The 20,063-nt window shown below is 34.4% G+C and overlaps 1 protein-coding gene across 9 annotated transcripts in view; it reads right to left on the bottom strand.

Moving 5' to 3' along the window:
• IPCEF1 (interaction protein for cytohesin exchange factors 1) overlaps positions 1–20,063 on the bottom strand; it is a 190,297-nt gene that overhangs the window by 44,363 nt on the left and 125,871 nt on the right. For all 9 annotated transcript variants that reach the window (XM_074309479.1, XM_074309475.1, XM_074309478.1 and 6 more), the window contains 2 exons: positions 8,949–9,022; positions 7,122–7,193 (listed from right to left, as the gene is read on the bottom strand). In XM_074309479.1, coding sequence (XP_074165580.1) covers positions 7,122–7,193; positions 8,949–9,022 — 146 coding nt within the window. The remainder of the gene's footprint in view (positions 1–7,121; positions 7,194–8,948; positions 9,023–20,063) is intronic.

The following is a 20,063-nucleotide window of genomic DNA, read 5'->3' as shown; positions in this document are numbered from 1 at the left end:
AAAATATTAAAATACATGATCTCAAAGTTTTCTTTGAGTTCTAAAATCCAACATTTTATGATAATGCTAGATATGATCAAACTCAATTAGGATTATGCTTATTACCATTCCAGCAACAGGTTCCATTGGGGCAAATCAAAACAAAGGGAGGGAAGGAGGGAGAGAGGAAAGGAGGGAGGGGAGGAGAAAGGGGAGGAGGGAGGAAAGGAGGGAGAGAAGAAGGGAGGAAGGAAGGAAAGGAGAGAAGAAGGAAAGAAAGGAGGAAGGGAAAGGGAAAAGAGAGAGGGAGGGAGGAAGAGGGGAAAGAGGAAAGGAAAGAGGAGAGGTCGGGGGAGGGAGGAAGGAAAGAAAGGAGGGAAAAGAGGAAGGAAAAAGGGGAAGGGAGGCAGGGAAAGAGGAGGGAAAGAGGAAGGAAAGAAGGAGGGAAAGGAGAGAGGGAAGGAGAGAAGAAAAGAGGGAAGGAGGGAAGGAGGAAGAATTTCTTCTATATTATGGCAAATAAGCTCTATTTTCTACATTTTATTTTTAGCCAAGCTTGAGTCATACCAGCATTAGGGTAAAAGTAACTATGGTAGTTTCCATAGAACTACAGATCTCAGCAATCAATCAATCAACAAGCATTTATTCAGAACTTAACCATGAGTCAGACACTATACTAGGAGCTATGAGATACAAATACAACAAATGAAACAATACTTACTTGAACAAAGTTTATGTTCTAATGAGAACAATCATTTCCATGGTTTTAAGAGAAAACATGGTGACATGGGAGTCTGATCATTTTCTACTCAGGAATAGGAATGATAAGGTTATATAACTAACCTATTTAAAAACTCCATAATGGCAAGATCTGTTTACTTATAATTGTAAGGGTCGTGTTTTATTTCATCCAATCTATATCAAGTATTTAAAAGTTGAAACAGTAAAGTCAGTTCATAAGATAGAAAAAGATAATAATTTATCAGAGCTTCAATGGGAAAAAAACCCTAAAAATCTTACATCTATATTCATTGTTATTGTTGTTCAGTTATTTTCAGTGGTGTCCAACTCTTCATGACCCCTTTAGGATTTTGGGGTTTTGGAGGGGGTTTTTGCAAAAATACTGGACTGGTTTGGCATTTTCTTCTCCAGTTTATTTTGCAGATGAAGAAATTGAGACAAAATTAAGTGATTTGTCCGAGGTCACATAGGTAAATATCAGAGACTGAATTTGAACTCAAGTCTTTCTCAGTTCAGGTCTGGTATTTTATCTGCTGTAGCATCTTCACCCTATCCATCATGTATAGAGAGAAGGTAGATTGCAGCCTCAATCACCAATGTAAACAGAACAATAACTGATTATTTGAAATAGGCATTTGATTAGGATCGTCTATTTGACTATTGAGTTTCTAGAACTCACTGACTTAGATCCATTCCCTTCACCAAGAATTTTCTAAGATGTTAAGACTAGCATCCATTTGTGACTAAATGGACTGTTGCACAAATGGACACGGTTATGGAGAGGGAAGATGACAGATGTTTCCTGGGTGTTTGTTGTACATTCCTTTGATGTGAATGTGTATGCTAGCATAGCATGGGTGTTGAGACTTCAATGCACAAAATCTAAGCCTTCTTATTTCGAATACTGGCAGAAAAGCCTGCTTCTACCCCCAGACAAGAGTTTAGAAACTGATTCTTCCCATTGCAATTACTTCCCCATGTAGTTTTAAATTGAGGATAACTGCAAAACACAAGGGTTTCTATTAACCTTAAGTATTTTTGCCTCTGGCCTCTTGGATAAATATGTAGCTATTCAAACAAAGCTGTTACCCATGGAAACAAAGCTCTAAAAATGGAAACAACTTCTAAAAGTGGTCTCTCTTTCTTGTTAAGCCTATCTGTTCTGATTCTGAAAAATATTTACATTATTTCTTTTACATCAAAGCTTCAAAAAAACATTGTCTTTGCTGATACAATTATTACTTCCACTGTTACAATCACAAATCCTCTGTGACCTGGTAAATCTTGCTAATGTAAGCATGAATGAATGATAAATGAAAAATAATGAAAAGATTTATTACCCCATCATGGCAAATTTAGTGATGAGTTTCTCAATGCTTAGCTAAGGTGTCAGACTACTGCCATTTACTAAAGCCAAGTTACTAAAACCTTGGAGCTTTGTGGTGTCCTCTAAATGTAAGCTTCATTTGCCTACTATATAAGAAACCAATGTCATCTGCATCCAATGCTGTACACTCTGATGAGGCCCTGGAGGACAACTTTAGTGAAGGCTTTATCACCTGGTTAAAAATCAGAGTAGTAGAAAAGTGAACTAGAATCTCTTTAGTCTCAAAATTATCACTGAATCATTTATTAAATATCACAGATAATATTAGGAAAGGTATAAGAGAATCATATAATTCCATATGAATGGGGTAGACCTGTGATCTCAGGCAGCTTTATTCCATTGTCCTTCCTAAAAGTTAAAAAAAATGTATTAATCAAGTTCCTCAGAGTGAGAAGATAACATGCAGCCCCACAGTAACCTTCAGTGCTACCTTTCTGATTTCTGTAAATAAATATAAACTAGAATTATTTTGATATGACAGTGAAAATTTTAAAAATGGTTCTGATGTTTAGTTGTCTTTATGTGGCAGCTATATTGTCAGAATTTTTGGTTTTGGTTTTGGTTTTTGGTTCTCTTTGCTATCTCAACAATATCTGTAAAAGAATTACACAAGATTCAGCAAGATTAGTCCCCCACTGGGGCAGCTAGGTGGTGCAGTGGATAGAGCACCAGCCTTGAATTCAGGAGGACCCAAGTTCAAATTTGATCTCAGACACAACACTTCCTAGCTGTGTGACCCTGGGCAAGTCACTTAACCCCAGCCTCAAAAAAAGGAAAAAAAAAAAAAAAAAGATTAGTCCCCTACTTACAGCAGGTGCAAATCAATATATGAACCTGATTTTGAATCAGTATTTTTACAATTAATCAAATCTAAATGTACCTTTATTCACACATGAGAATTGCTCTTTATTATATACTTGAAAGAAAACTACAAAATAGAGATCCATAGCTTCATCTATAATACTCTTTTTCTGTTCTGCAATCTATATCAAAATGCTCATATTTGATGCTTATTATGGTTAGAGTAAAAATAAGTTGGGAAATAAAAAGAAAGGAAGACAACAAATTGTTGCTGAAGACTACAATGCTGGAGCCAAACATGATGAAGTCCTTAGATCAAAGCAAGCAGATATTTAGTGTGGAGATTTTTGTAATTGTTAAAATGTACTTGCTTCTTTATATTTTTTTTTAATTTGGTAAACATGAGGAAATGCAACATTTTTCTAAAAAGTCATTAACTTACATTCCTTCAATAATTTTTTTAATTTGGAATGCAGCATTTTTCTTTGCTTTGGAACTAATACATTCTGGGAGAAATATGATCATTGTTTTTTTAATGACACATATAATTTCAACTGGCCACAATAGTCTTTGATCTAATGAGGTCTTCTTAGATCACTGTTGCTCTTTTTCATAAATAAACATCCCTTGCCTCTGATCTTACTAAAACATTGCCAAGGATTTGTTTATCTGATTGGCCAACTGACACCCATTGCCACATGGAAAAGAGATTTCTTGAAGGAATTGGACAGTATGGGTCAATCTGAAAGTGGGGAAATGGAAGTTAAGAATGTGGAGCTTTGTCTAGTGGATGACATCAATCACTAATACATGCAGAATGCTTTATTTTTTCCAAATCCTTCACAGATATTATTTCAGGAAAGCTCAAAACTAGCCTATGAGAGAAGAAGAGCATGTATTATTATTCTCATATGACCAATGTGATTAAATGGAAGGTATCATGGGGACATTATGGACACTGAGAATCAGAGCCAATATCAGAAGAGAAACAAAAGCAAATTTCATCTATTTCCTCACTTTGTCCAGGACTGGCCCTTATTATTACAGAATACATTCTACCTTCAAAAACACAAAATTACAATCCTTATCCAGCAGAACTTAGCCAATAGTACTTAGGATTTCTTTAGCAAATTAAAAGCACTTTAACATTCAACCTTTTTTATTAATTCCTGCTTTTACTTTGCTTAATAGAAAAGAAATAAATTGCTAAACAAATTGTGGTATTTCAATCTAATGGAATATCACTAACTAATTAAATGAATACTATAAATAATTTGAAGAAATGAGGATATGTAGTTTAAAAAAATTTTTAAAAAAATAGGCATAATGGCTACTAGATAAACAGTAAAAGTAGGGTTTTTTTAAATAACTGAATGCTATGTAATTATAATGACCGAGTTTGAACACAAAGCTGAGAAAACACACTTCCCTTTCATTGCAAAAGTGGGAGAATATGTGTATGGAAAAATCAATTTACTGTCAGATATGAACAATTGTTGGCCAGTTTCACTGAGTTGTTTCTAATTTTAGATTTTATAAATCTTTTTAGCCTTTGTTAAAAGATCAGACTTTAGTAAGCAAAGAGAGAAAAATGTTTTGGAAATGATGTGATGTTAAAAACAAAGATTCATAAATCTGTTTTAAAATAATAATTGTCCTAATTATTAAAAAAAATTTCTGTGCTTTGGTTTTTAGACTAGATTAATAGGATTGGCTTTTCATTTTATTTCAGTATACTACAAGCATGCTAAACAAGGCAAAAAAAAAAAAAAAAAAAAACAGGCTAGGACCATTCTTTATCCTCTATTAAACAAGATCATAAAATCTTTCATTGATTTGGATGAGGAAGAAACCTGACAGCTCATCAGTCCAAACATATCCCTCTCTCTTTCTAGACAAAGAAACTTGATTTTCAGAAAGATCAAGGTACAAAGAGGCAAAATTTTCACAAGAGGCAATAAGTAGCCAAGTCGGGATTTAATTCTAAATTTGGCTATTTCATCCCTTCCTTTGTTTCTTTTAGACCAAGGGTATCCACAACTTTTTTATGCTAGGAGCTTTGCTGCTCCTCTCATGAATATTATTGATGCATCAATGACTGGTGAGGGAGGTAGCAATCAGAATGTGTATGGCTTGAGTTCAGTGTGCTAACAAGTAACTGTTATTGGCAACCCAGAGGATATAAAACATGTCTTTACTACTTGACCTTATAAATATTTGACAGATAAGTGAGGACAGTATAAGAAGAGGCCATAGTATAGAAAAGAATCATAGAAAGTTGAGTGTTGCTAGGTTCCTACTAAGACAAGACTTCTCTTAAGAGATTCCCTCTAGTGAAAGGGACCCTACTTCTGTCAGTCTCTGGAAAACTGATTGTTAATTTTTCAGTGTGAGCATTTATACCTCAGGAATCTGCAAAGGCTCTAAACTGAGCTTGAGTTATTGTTTTGCTAACTGACTAGACTTGAGAAAGTGATAAAGAAAAATGTTAATTATGCAAATTAAACCATGCTATTTTTTTGTCTGGGAGCAGGATGTAGAGCCAGCTGTTAAACATTTCCCAGCATACCCCTGGAGGGAAACTACTGACTCCCAAAGCAGCCTATTCCTCTTTAGATTTGCCATAATTTGAGAATATTTTCTTTACATTAAACTAAAATCATTTGCCTTTCTACAACTTTTACCCATTCTAAAGCCACTACTCTAACTCTAAAGCCAAACAAAAATAATTGAATTTTTCTTCCACATGATAATTCTTCAAATATATGGAGTCAATGTCTTGTCCTTCCCCTACCAAGTGGTAAATCTTCTAACATACTTATTTCCTTCAATCAATAATCATATAGAATAATCCCAAGACCCTTTACCATTCTGGATACAACCAAAGAAGTTCCTTGAAAATGGGGATTAAGCTTCATTTTTTTTGTTTTTGTTCAGCATCTAAGATAGTCCCTACATATAATAAATGTTTAATTAACATTTGTCCGTTAGTAACAAACAAGTAAAAAAATATATAAGTAACAAGAAAACAATATACAAATATCAGATTGATCAGAGTAAAAAATTTTCTCTTATAAATTTTGCTGAACTTTGCAAGTTTTATGGTTTGTAAGTTCACATTCAATTAAAATCCACTCTGATATAAACCAGAGAGATGCCACCATCTGAGTATCTATCACATACATATTAAAAAGACAGAAAAAAGAAATGGGTTTAAATTAGAGTAAGAAATTTATATTGTAAGTAAAATTTTTCTGACAGCAAGTTTGTCGAAGGGATGTGGCAGGAGGTTGTGGAGTATTTTGCCAAGAAAATCTTTAAGCATCTCATGATGACAACCAAAAAGTATTTAATAAATGCCCACTTCCATATGGCTCCATGGTGAATACCAGCTGAGATGTCACAGATGGCATCTGCTGAAAACAGAGAAATTTACTTGTGGTTCCATTTAGCCTCATTTTCCTAATTCTCTAATTTCCACAGTTTATATAATATTAACAACAGTGGCACCTTGAAATGGCCACTATTTCCTCCTTCCTAATTTATTGCTCCCACAAAAGTATCCCACAAGTTAAAGAACTTAATTTTCAGGCGTACTTTCATTTTTAGGTGTATTTTCTTTTCTAGCCCGTATGCCTCCATACTATTGAGAAAGAATATGAAAATAAGATAGGCTCTGAAAAGGAAATCAGAAGCACCAGTTGTGCTTAAAAATCAAAACTGACCTATGGGAATACTATTATGCTATTTTTAATAAGTGATGGAGGAGAACGTTTCAGAAAAACCTGGGAACATTTGCATGAACTGATAGAGTGCAGAAAGCAGAACCAGAAAAACAATGTATACAATAACAATAATGGAATGACCAACCATGAGTCTAATGTAGTCATGAGGAAACTTGCTACCCAGACCATAGTATTAATACTGACAAAAAGGTATTATATTCAAGATGCAAGTTATTTGTGTACATGTAATTTGCACAGATGCACATAATTTTCTGGACAAGCTCAATAAAGGAAATGGCTATGCATATTTTGTCACAAGGATTTTTTTTTTCAACAAGAGAAAGAAAAGATAGATTTTCATTAATTTTTTTAAATGAAACTGAATTTTGAGAAATAAAAAACAAAACAAAAAAAACCTTGCTTAGCATTCAAAATGTCACCAAAAATTTGTCTATGCCCATTTCTAAGCAGCTGTTTTATTTACTTACATGTTCATTTCCTGCACGTTCTCTGCTGCAAAATAAAAAGTCTTGATCTGCGGGTGGCTGATCTTAAAAGCACTTAAAGGGAAAACAGCAAAGATACATAAGAAGTTGATGTAAAATAGAATTTAATAGATTCATAGATATATCAGCAAAAATGACACTCTATTTCAATTTTTTAAAATAACTCAGACAAATTAAATACTGCCTATTCCATTCCCTATCTTCCATAGAAAGGCAGGGGTCAATTCTGCCTGTCATCTAGAGAATATGTTAGTTAATGGTTAAGTTATTTCCTTTACAATAAAATTATAATATTTTCACTACATCAGGAGTATACTGTTTGTCAATGCTTAAGAGAATGAAAAGATGCAAATAAAGGAGCATCATCTTAGAATAACTGACCTAAATCTTTCAATCATGATCCCTCCAACATACACAGGAAATTTGGAAAGGCAACTGAAATTTCAGGGCCAAACTACAGAAGTCTTTTAAAACATTGCCTTATGGGTGGGTCCTGAGTCAAAAGCCTTGTCCAAAATTCATACTTTGTAATAATTTCTGTAGTTCCATTAATAAATAATAATAATAATAAAGATGTATTTCAAGCTGCTGTAATTAAACTCAAAGGTGGACGAACAAGTGCAAAATTCTCATGTTTTAATTATCTAGTAACAACCAATTCTATACATGCTAAATTCATATAACATACTTTAACAAAAAGAAAAAATAAAATTAATATTCATCTTAGTTTAAAATAAAGTCTTGAAATATTGAAATTAATCAGCAAATTTTTTCCAATGGCTATTTGCACATAAGTTTCTAAAACGGAAGTCCCCAGAGCGTATGGACCATCACTGTTTACTAACCAAAAACCACCTAAGTTTACACAAAACTACAGACATCCTGCTGTACCAAAGTCCCCAACACCTAAAGAGTAATTATTACCTTCCACCCAGCTCATCTTCCTTGTAAAAGTTTCAAACCTGAGGTAATCTTTTGAAACATTGTAAGTTAGGATAACCATTACCATAAGTGAATATTGACTTTTGATTAAACTAGTGAAAAATAGAATGGGAAGAGGGGAAAGGAGATAAGGAAAGGAAAGGAAGGACAAAGGATCAATAGAAAAAATTAGAAAGATGCACTGGGATAGAAAGGGAAAAGTATGGGGAGTCAGGAATCTTGTTTCCAGCCTTGGCTCTGCATCTTGCCTAGCAGTATAAACTGGTACATGCTACAAAATCTTTCTAGGTCTCATCAGCAAAGTGACAGGTTTGTACTAGATGACTTTAACTCCTTTTCCAACTCTGAAACTGTAATCAAACACTTGATTTCAGCAGACACTTAGCCTGGATTTATGATCTGGCTTGAAAGACAAATGGCAATTCTTGCTATGAATAGTTTCACAAAGAGTTTGAGTAAGAAAACAACATGAGTCTTACTTGTCTTCATGCCTAAACTTATGTGGAGGGAGGTTTGCTTTGAACCTCAGTCACTAACTAGCACAGAATCTTAGAATATGATCATATGATCACTATAGAAGGACTTGATTATGGAGTTCCCTTGCATCACAGAACATAGAGCTCTACTGTAGAATTTTATGGGGGTCTATCAAAAAGCTGATCGGTTCTCTCAAAATGCCAACATCTAACACACATGAAGAGAAACTCTTCTCTTCCAAGTCAATTTTTCTAGGCTCCAGGTGTGTTCCCTTTATCAACTTCTGATTTTATTAAAGTCAGGATCCCCACCCAGTCAAATGCACAACAAACATGAAATTAAGTGAATGTGAACATGGACCAGGAAGGAATTTGTGACCTGATGACTCACTGCTTTTTCTTGCATTCAGCAGCTCTGTCCACAGTGAAATCTGGTAAATTGATGAATCCATCAGCTTTCTCTGCCTGGAAAAAAGTAAAAATCACATATGTGAATTAAACCTACCTATCCTCACTTCATTATGATTAGACAAACTTCATTTAGGAAGCAGGGTAAAAATTAAGAAACATGGCTACAATGTTGTAAAGGGCTAGAATTGAGCAAATGCACTTGGATAAAGGAGCACGTGAGACTAATTGCCAATTGGACGGTTATCTATTAACTAATGCTGGAACTCTGTCTTCCCAGAAATCAGCCGTAGTCAGGATCATCAAAAGTCTTTATTCTTGATCTTTTGCGATCAAGGTCAGGGGATTAGATCTAGCAATCTCCACACCACCTTCCTCTCTCAACTGCCACAAGAGAAAGCCTCAATTTCCTCCTCCTACCCTCCCCACACACATTACTTCCCCCCTCTTTGTCCCACCAATCAAGTCAGCACAGAACAGCTGGGGAGGGTCAACCTTCAAACAAGTTAATAGAGAACCGTCCAATTGGCAGTCTCACATGCTCCATTATCCAAGTGCATTTGCTCAGTTCTAGCCCTTTACACAATGTGATTAAATCTTAATAAAGGTTGTAATGGAGAGAATATTGGACATGGGACTCAGGAAAATTTGGGTCCAAATACTTCCCCTGACTAGCTGTGAGATCAGTTCAAGTCACCAAATGGTGTTAAATATAGCAGAGTTGTCTAGAATCAAATGAAAAGATATGTAAAAAATGCTTTGTAAACTTTAAGAATGACACACAAATGCAAATATAAGTTAGCACATCACTAGCTGGTATAGGCTGGGATATCTTCCCATCTACAAAGATTAACCTTCTAGTATTTGCTGGGGTAGAGACACTCAGGAGTTTGGAGGCATCAAGATTTTGGAGGTTTTTCTTCACAGATTGTAAATTAAGAAAACACTATGCTATCACACTGAGGGGAAAGTTTTAAATATTACAACACATTGTTAATAGAAAATAGTGTCCATATTCTATAATAAGTACCTAAAATCATAGATTTAGAACTGGAAGAGCCCTCAGAAACTAGTTAGTCCAACGCTATCGTTTTTTATATGAAAAAATTAAAAAACAAGAATCACCCCATGATTTACCACACACAGAAGTGTGAAGTAGGATCTGATCACAGGTATTCTGATTCCCAAATTAGCACCCATAATGACACACAAGGCTTCTTCCAGTTGTGCTTTATTTCAATCAATATTTTAAGATTGCGGTTTCATAATAAGACATGGCCAATCTGATCAAAGTGGAAAGAGTTATTATACCTGCTTTTGTATCCATAATAAATATGATGTATATGCTAGGTCTTTCCATATAGGATCTCAAATCTTTAAAAAATAAAATAAGATAAAATAAAATCCTGGCCCACTGGATGCAGCAATTATGAATGGAGTATTTTCCCTTTCCTGAAAGATATTGAATCTAATTTTCATATTTGCACTCAAGAGTCTGCACATATCCCATTCCTTTGTTTCTAGAGCCTTAGATGAAGTCAGATTGCTTTGAAAGGTATGGCAGTAGATTACACAAAGGCCACAGAGGACCATTGTTCACATGTCACTAAAGGACCAAGTTCAGCCCAACTTGTGTTTTTGAGTAAGCCATGATACTACTCTCAGCCTCAGTTTTGTCATCTGTCAAATGAAAATCATCTCTGCTCTCTATGCTCCACAAGATTATTGTAAAAATCAATTAAGGTAAAAGATGGATAGGAACATAAACTGTAAAGTACTACAACATAAATAATTTTATTATCATTACTTATAATTGACGCCAAAGTATACCTTCAAATATCATTAGTAGAAATAGGATAGTTAATATTTCAAAGAAAAGGCGGCTCTTCCTAAATTCTAGCCACTGGCAGGCAAGTGAATGCTCTAAGACAGCATTGATGAAGGAAAGAATCATATCTTTCTAAATTTTGCTTTTCCTCAGTAATTTGCTCAATGTTTTATACACAGAAGGAATTTAATAAATGCCCATTAAATGAACTATTGTGGAATTCCCTGTAGTAGATATTGCTAGTGATTTCTCAGACATGTTATCACCTAACCTCACTGCAATCCAAAGTTGAAAAAAATTATTTCCATGTGGTCTCGGCCTTACATTAAAATATGAATAATGGAAATACAGTCAAATTTTGATAAACAATACTTGTCAAATTATAACAGAAAAACTAGATTCAGAAACATGCAAACTAGCATTTATGAAATGAAAGTATAAAAAGAATAAAATCAAAGAAAAGGAATTAAGAAAAATCTATCAACCATTCAATGAAATAAAAAATACTAGAACAATTACTGTTGGGGCCATTGGTTGGATAGTCAGAATTGAATCTTGTTCCCCTAACCCTTCCATCCCCAAGACCATGTTCTCTTGCCAATACTAGTATGAACAACCCAATCCTTTTTCATACCTTCCCAGAACAGCAATACTGAGATTTCCTTGCTAGGATGGCATGCAAAAAATTTGAAGATGTCAACAAAATTAATTATTATGCAAAGTACCTACTTGTAATTAACTTTTGAACAAGACAAACAGAAATTGCAATAACCCCTCCTTCTTCATTGGTTTTATAGACAAAGGTTCACCAAAGCAATCAAATTCAAACTTGCTAATTTCTTCTAAGTAAGTTTTTGCTACAGTTTAGAACTCACCATAAAAATAAAATGAAATTTTAAAACTTCTTATTACTCAAACTTCCCCACAAATTTTCTGAAGGGTTTTTAATTCTCCTTTATACCAGGCTAATTTCTTGTGCTTTGTAAGAAGAGCAATTTCTAAGGAATTGATTTAATTAATCACAAGATGAGTACTGAGTAGCAACTTTAAAAAAAAAAAAGCATTATATAAATATATATATATGATAGAGCTCTGTGACTTCACATATAATTTTGTTATCCTGTTCATTTTGCATATAAAAGTGTTTTTTTCGCTTTGTAGTTATTAAATTTAGAAGTTAGAAAAATTAACAAATGAAACTTTATTATAAAGCAGTGTGATATAGAGGAAAGGGAGCAGGTGAAAGGTATGAACTGGTCCCTGTTATTATTTTCTAGTTGTAGAAACAGGTAAGGCACAAAGCTTCTTACAGCCTCGATTTGATAATTTGTAGAAATAGGGGCAATAAAAAGTCCCCCCCTTTCTTATTAGGTTCTTATGAAGATCATAGCCTTAGAATTGTTAAGAATATTAGAGTTATCTGGTCCAATTCCTTGATTTTAAAGATGAGGAAATAGAAGATTTTTATTGCTCTTTGTTCATTCATTTCAGTTATATTGACTCTTTGTGAGCCCATTTGTGGTTTTGTTGGCAAAGATATTGGAATGGTGTGACAGTTCTTTCTCCAGCTTATTTTACAAATGAGAAAACTGAGACCCACAGGGTTATATGACTTGTAAAACTAGTAAGAATTTGAACTCGGGTTTTCCTAACTAGGTTTAGTACTCTATTCACTCTACCATCTAGCTGCCCACAAAGACACTTATCTAAGGTCATACAGAAAGCGAAAGGTAGTTAGAATTTGTTTTTCTGATTCCAAATTTAATTTACTTCCTTCTACAGTGAAATGAGACTATCAGGCACAAATATCAAGAAAGTTTTACAACCAAAATGGGCTAATAATATCAGTTTCACTAGTACAAACATTTTAAACTCGACATTTTTTTTAAAGCTGAGTACTATTTGGTCCCTGCAACTGTGATATTATAAGAATTATGGTTCTTCTTTCCCACCACAATTCAGTAAAGGTGTGGCTGGCTTTCCACTTTTGAAAAGTGGAAAAATAGTTGTAATAATGAGAAAATAGAGAAACATGACAATAAGAAAAAAGCAATTAGAAACAATTTGGGGGTATATATGAAAATATTTCTTGATGTATCAAATAATGATTTTAAGATAAGATGATTGGAAATCTATGCCACCTGAATAGAAAATTCATGAGTATTTATAAAAATGTGACATCACATAATTTGAGATTAATTAATCATTAACAAATGGAAGTTCTAGGGACAGATGTTAATATGCAAGATTTGCTTATCTTCACCCAAATTTTAGGTCATTTCAGGGTGATTGTTTTTTCCTTCTCTGAATGATATTAACTATAGTTATTCAGTCATTTTCTGCAGTGTCCAACCAACTCTTTATGATTTTACTTCAGGTTTTCTTGGCAAAGATACCTGAACAGTTTGCCACTTCTTTCTCATTTTACAGATGAGAAAACTCAGGAAAACAGAGTTAAGGGACTTGTCCAGGATGACACAGTAAGTAAACATCTGAGATTGGATTTGAGCTCCTGAAAATGAGCATTCCTGATTCCATGCCCAGTACTCTATTCACTGAGCCACTTAACTGCCTTATATTAACTGTTGGGGCACTGAAAGTTAAAAATAACCACTATTACTACTGCTACTACTCTTTCTGTTACACACACACCTTATATTGTATGCATGTATTCATATATATATATATATATTTTACATGTCACTATACACTATATATTATATTGTATGTTACATATATCTATATATCACAATGATATAGGAAGAGCCTACTGTTAATCTTAATTTTACTCTAGAAATTACTACTATTTCTATTGGTTTCTTGGTAGGTAGGAAGGTAGGTAGAGAAATAGATGATATAGGATAGTTTTATATGAATTAAACTAAAGCCATATTTTTTCATTTTAAAAATCAACTTCACAATCATGTAAAGTTATAACCATGAGGGAAGGTTATATAGGAAGGAGAGAAGGGAGAGAGAAAGAAAAGAAGGGAGGGAGGGAGGGTTTTTTAATCGTTCCAATCATTTAATCATTTTAATCACTCTCAAAGTCATTCTTCCCCTACCCACAACAGTGACTTGTTCTTCAACACACTGATTTTTTATATAATTTACTTATTTCCAATACCCTTCTCGCTTGGCTTTTTATTTTTATTTTTAAAGAGTAGGTTTCTCATCTCTTCCAAGGAGCTTCTCACAGCCAGCAATGATCTGATTGGTACACAAGTTTTAACTTGCTTCATTTTAGATCTGGGTTGATTCATCCCTCATTTGGCAACCTAGTAACTCCCAACTTCTAGGGGCCTACCACATTAATGAGAAACTTAGTGTAGATGTTGGATCAGCTTAGTTTTCTGAAATTCAGGATCCCCCGGCTCAGGAGATTCCACAGCTTCAGCCTTCTCTCCCCATTCAATGTTTTTAACCTGAGAATCTAGAAGAGCTAAAATGATTTTAGAAAATAGTATATCCTGCCTATTGTCACTTAATTCTGGGAGATTACATGGCATTTTAGAATTATAGTAATTTAAAAGACACTGGATCAGCTGAACAATCATTTAAAAAAAAGAAATTGCCTCCTATAACATGGTCCAGGGCATATAACAGCTAGTCAGAAGTCAGGAACCCAGAGTTCACTTATTACTTGTGTTTCAATCATACTCTTTCTCTTACATGATCAAATGCTGCCTTTATATAAAATGTTTTATTCACACAGTAAACATTTTTGTTTTCCACACACCTCACCAAACCTTGACAAAAAGGATAAATTAACACTAATTGTGAGGATGCTATTAAGTAACTTATAATTCAGGACAGGGAAAGGAAAATCTGAAAAAAAAAAAAAAAACAAAGCTAGAAAGCTTCTCTCTTGAATAGAGTATCATAGATTTCACAAAGGGACCCAATTACACCAGTAATTCTATCGAGTGACCATAAGCCTTTGTCATTATTTCCTACCTAAAATCATACAATGGAAATAATAGCTGAATTACACTCAGAGGCAGATATTTCTCATCATATAACCAATCTAGTTGGCTTCAAAAACAGTCTTACTTAATTACTGTAACTCTAGTTTTTTCAAACCCAGAAAATCCTGTGTTTATAGTTTTCATTTTTAATGTCTACCTATTAAAAATCTATCACTATTTGAGGAACATCAACTAGAGAAAAGAATGCTTACACACAATGAAAAAGCTATAAATCAAATCTAAATTTTTATACAAAATAATATTTTAAATATAATTACATCAATATTGCACAAGGGACTGTCTTATATTAGACCTTTCAACCTCATAGTCATAGCAGATCATAATCATCTCTAACATACCATCTTTCTCTAAAATAAAGTCAATTAGAGGACTTTACTTTGTAAAAGAAGTCTACAATAAATCCCTTTGTAAAACTCAGAAATTAACTCCTCACAATCACTTTCCAATTTAACTATTTTGAAATGCTGGTACACAGCCTCAGGAACTGGATAAAGAACAGGCTTGACTTCTGTGTTACCTTGACTGTGTGACCTGGGACATGTCACTTAACTTCTGTGGCTCAGACAACTCTCCAGTACAATATGTTATAGGGGAAAAAAGCCAAAAGATCTACTGAAGCAGGATTTTCTTTATCTAGTAGCTCCCTACACCATGACATCACAGATCTACTTTTTACCTTCTAAGTTCAGACTCACATCTGTCAAGATCCAGATGAATGTAATTTAATTCTAATCAATAAACATATCTGAAGCACCTGCTATGTGCCAGGTACTGAGCTGATATCACTGGGGATTAAAAAAAAAAAAAAAAAAAAAAAACATAGCAAGAGACAAGTCTCTGACTAAGGGAGGGGGAAGGAGGACAATATGCAAATAAATATATACAAAGCAAGGTATGTACAGGATAAATAGGAAATAATTAACAGAGGACTGGAGGAATTGGGAAAGGCTTCCTGTGGAGCATAGAAGGTAGGATTTCTGTTGATATTTTTTTAAGTCAGAGGTAGAGTATTAAAGGGAGATTATTACAAGCAAAGGGAGTATCCAGAGAGAATGTGCAAGTCAACAGATGAAGTGTCTTGTTTGTGGGACAGTAAGGAGGTCATCATCATTGTATTTCTGAAGAATGTATGTTGGGGAGTAAATGTGAAGAAGAATAAAAGGTAGGAGAGGGCTACATTGTGAAAGGCTTTGAATGACAAATAGAACGAATTTTATTTGCTCCTGCAAAAGGAGGTCAGTGGAGTTTATGGAGGTGATGTTATCAGACTTTGCAGTTTAGGAAAATCACTTTAGTGGCTGAATGGAGAATAGATTGGAGTACAAAAAGATATAAGACAGGCAGGCCCACTACCAGACTATTGCGGTAAGTGAGGTGTGAGGTGATGAGCCCTTGCATTAATTTGGGGACAGTGTCAGAGAAATGAAGAGGGCATAATCAGGAAATGTTGCAAAGGTAAAATCAGCAGGCCTTGGCAATAGCTTGCATGCAGATGGGGAGTAAGAAATAGTGAGTAATCCAGGATTACTCCTAGTCACAAATCTGACAGACTAAGATGGGGGTTGTTGACCTTTACAGTAATATGGAAGGCAGGGAAGATCCTTGCTTCCATGATATGTATACTTTTTGTAGTCTTTCTGTAGTATACTTTTTGTAGCAAATAAATGCCCCTTTTCCATGTATTTTCAGAAGAGAGATGGGAATGGGAGAGGAAGACGAGAGATTATAGTGGCATAAAAATTGAACTTAGAATCCATATGGCCAGAATTCAGGGAAGTAGAGCCAGCTCATACCATTTAGTTGAGAGAGCCAATTACTACATTTTGAAGTGAGCAGTTATATCTTAGAAACTGGCAAATGTTCCAAATAGAGACTTGATTTATTGTTTTATTATCTATATAGTCTTTAAATGTCAGGGAAAATGTTAATAATGTAGATTAATCTTTAAAGTGTGGCATTTGTATTTTTTGGAGATAATAATTAAACATTTACTAACATATCTGACTGAATTCATATACCCTACTGAACAGATATACATATTCAAATATAGGTGGCATAGGTTCTGCCATCCATGACTTCTGGCTCTGCCAGAAGAAAGTTATCTCTTGAAACCTCAGTTTCTTTGTCAATAAAATGGTGATTATAACATCCGAACTACTGATACATAGGTTTACTATGAAAGGAAAAAAACATGCTTCCTAATCCTTAAAAAATTATGTGTGAGTGTGTGTGTATGGCATAGTGAACCATGCATCAATCTATATTTATTTTTCCAAAATAAAATAGTAGTATACACATGGTTAAATTTCTCGAGCCCTATACATTCATTAAATCATACCAAATAAATTGATATGAGCATCTTTGAATTAGTATAAAGACAGTCACCAGGATGGTCATGTAGAAAAGATATGAAGAGAGCTGCCAAATAAAAGGCTAAATGGAAAGACCATATCTTGAATGTGTGGGAGCAAATTTGATTAAACTCCCCAGTTACTGTATAAATTACATTCTGTGCTTCAGAATAAATCATAAGCAGCACCATTGGCAGAAAGGGAGGCCTCAAGAAAGGAAAAGCCACTGAAAAAACAAATGATCTTCTGGAGGCTTCTTAATAAGATACTTGTGAGAAGAAAAGAGTTAGTATAAAGTGTTCAGGGTTAACACTGACTCCTGTCTTCACACATTTACCTTTGTAACTTAATCACAATTTTCAAATGTGTCAAAGACAGCTGTTATCACAGGTTTTAATGTGACACAAAAACTCCAATGTCTTCAAATCTATGTTAGCCAAGAAGGGACAAAAAAGGCCCTTCTGAAGGATGGGGGATGCGGGGATGGCACAGAGTAGAAGAGGAAGAGTTATAAACAGATGTTTAAGTTTTCCAGTGACTAACCTTGCTAGTGAGGAAGGGCAAACACATCCTCCTTGATTGAGGAAATGAGGTCAGTGCCCTTCTTTGCTCTTTCTTTAAGAAGTCCATCAAATTTTGAGGCTTGAAGTCACTTTGGAGATCCTCTGGCTTCTAACCCACTCATTTGGTAGGGGAGGAAGCATCACCCCAGAGAAGCTTTAACACTCACAGCTAGTAGAAAACAATACTGACACTGGAATTATATTCTTCTAATTTCCAATTCAGTTTCCTTTTGAACTCAACAAGCTGCTTCTCTAGCACATGTCTTACATATATTGTCCCAGTTTCTCATGCTTGCAACCTAGGAGTCATTCTGGATTCCCAACTATCTCTCCACCCACCCCCATATCCAATCTGCTGCTAAGGCATCTTGGCAACATCGCTTAAATATACTCCCTTCTGTCTTCTGACAATACTATGATTCTGATGTGGGCTCCTTATCACCTCATCATGCAATAATCTACGGATGGATATAACTCTCTCAAAGTCTTTTCCAATTCCAATCCATCTCCATTCAGCTGTCAATGTGATTTTCCTAAGATACAGGTCTGATCATGTCACCCAACTACTAAATAAACTCCAGTGACTCCCTATTGACTCCAAGAACAAATTAAATTAAAATTCATCTGATTTAGCATTAGAAGCCCTTCATAACCTAACTCCTTCTTACATTCCAATTCCCAATCTTTTTATGCTTTCTTCTCCAGGAATACTTTAGTTCAGTGATCCAGGCTTCTTTGTTGTCCCACAAACAAGACATTCCATCTTTTGATTCATTTTTTAACCCCAGGACAGGCACATGGTAAACACGTAATAGACATTTATTGACTGACTAGGAAAAATTATTTCATTCATTTAGCTAAGTTTTATATTATAAGCTTAAAGAGGGTAGGCAAAAAAAATTTTCTATCTTCTTTAGATAATACCACTTAGTGTTTGCACATAGTACTTAATAAATAGCAAGTTAATATATGTTGAATTGAATTGAAACTAATTTCCTTCTAAAATGTTGCCTTTTAAACATTATTCATTATTTTACGTATCTTCGGCAACCCTTATTTTTCTTAGAAATCTCTTTAAAACAAGAAGGAAGGGATCAGGTGGGTGGTTAAAAACAAGCCAAATGTACCAAACCATCACAGACAAATTTATCAGTGAGCTCAGTTGGAAAAGCAGCTGTGTCCCTCATGTGTGACATAGCTTGATCCAAAGGTACAGCAAATCTTCTCCAAATGATTACCTCTCAATAAAGCCATCAGGGCTCAGTAAAAGTTCAGAATATATCCCACTGGGCACTTTTCATCTCTGGTTCTGGAGAAATGTGTATATCAGTCTTGCCAGTAAAAAAATGTATATGTAACTTCCTTTTGAGTAAAAATCATAGGATGAGGTGGATGCTAAGAGGCAGTTAACCCATCTTCTTTTTAAATGAACTATATAGGTGGACAAGGATATTGGTTTTAGAATAGTGAGAACAAGGAGATGCCACAACTGCCTTATAGTAATTCATTCTGTTGAATAAAAATAATTAGAAAAAAATCATGCATCCAATTACAGAAGCACATTTGATATAATGATGTTACATATTCATAAAAATCTTAAATTTTTCAAACATTTTCATATAAATTATCTTATAGATCCTTATAAAACATCTATATATTTAAAGAAGGTAAATATTATAACAGTTTCCCAAAACAGTCAAAAGCACAAGAAGGGTTAAGTATATAAAAATTAATTTGGGGAAGAACCAAGACTCAAACATAAATTGTTTCTTAATTCCCAGTCCTGGGCTTTTTTCTTCAACATTTATATCAGAGCTGTAACTGAAAATCGAGATTTTTTTCAGGGTATCCAAAATTTTAAAACTGAGACAGCCCCATCTCAAGAACCATTTTGGCCAATCAATGACCAAACTCTGAGGCTCCTTCATCTCTATCAGCATTTCCAGAAGTGGCCAGTATTTCAGAAATATGGCAATTTCCAGGTATCCTAAGGCATGTTACCTCCCTGAAAAGCCCCATCTTAATTAATTCTTCCCTTAACTCAAATGAAAAAATTCCAAATTATGGTTCTAAACTCCATTCTACCTAATTCAGTCACTATTCTCAAATCCCTAAGTCAGTTCATATCTAACATATAATATCTCATAAACATTTCAAAAATATTCAATAGGAACTTTGGATACTACTACCAGACCTGGGATCTAGTCCCAAATCTGCACGGGGGCCATAGACAACTCACCTCTATAAGAAAGTGGTTGGAGAAAACACGTCTAAGGTTTCCCCAAGACAAACATTCTCTGAGTTGACAGTTTATGGATTGAATGAAAGAATGAAATCCCTGCAATTAGAAAATCAGCTTTATTTTGT

This window comes from Sminthopsis crassicaudata, chromosome 4 (genome assembly GCF_048593235.1).
Source record: "Sminthopsis crassicaudata isolate SCR6 chromosome 4, ASM4859323v1, whole genome shotgun sequence".
Taxonomy (NCBI): Eukaryota; Metazoa; Chordata; class Mammalia; order Dasyuromorphia; family Dasyuridae; genus Sminthopsis; species Sminthopsis crassicaudata.
Note: the sequence above shows the minus strand (reverse complement) of the source record. Positions and strands in the feature narration are given on the sequence as shown.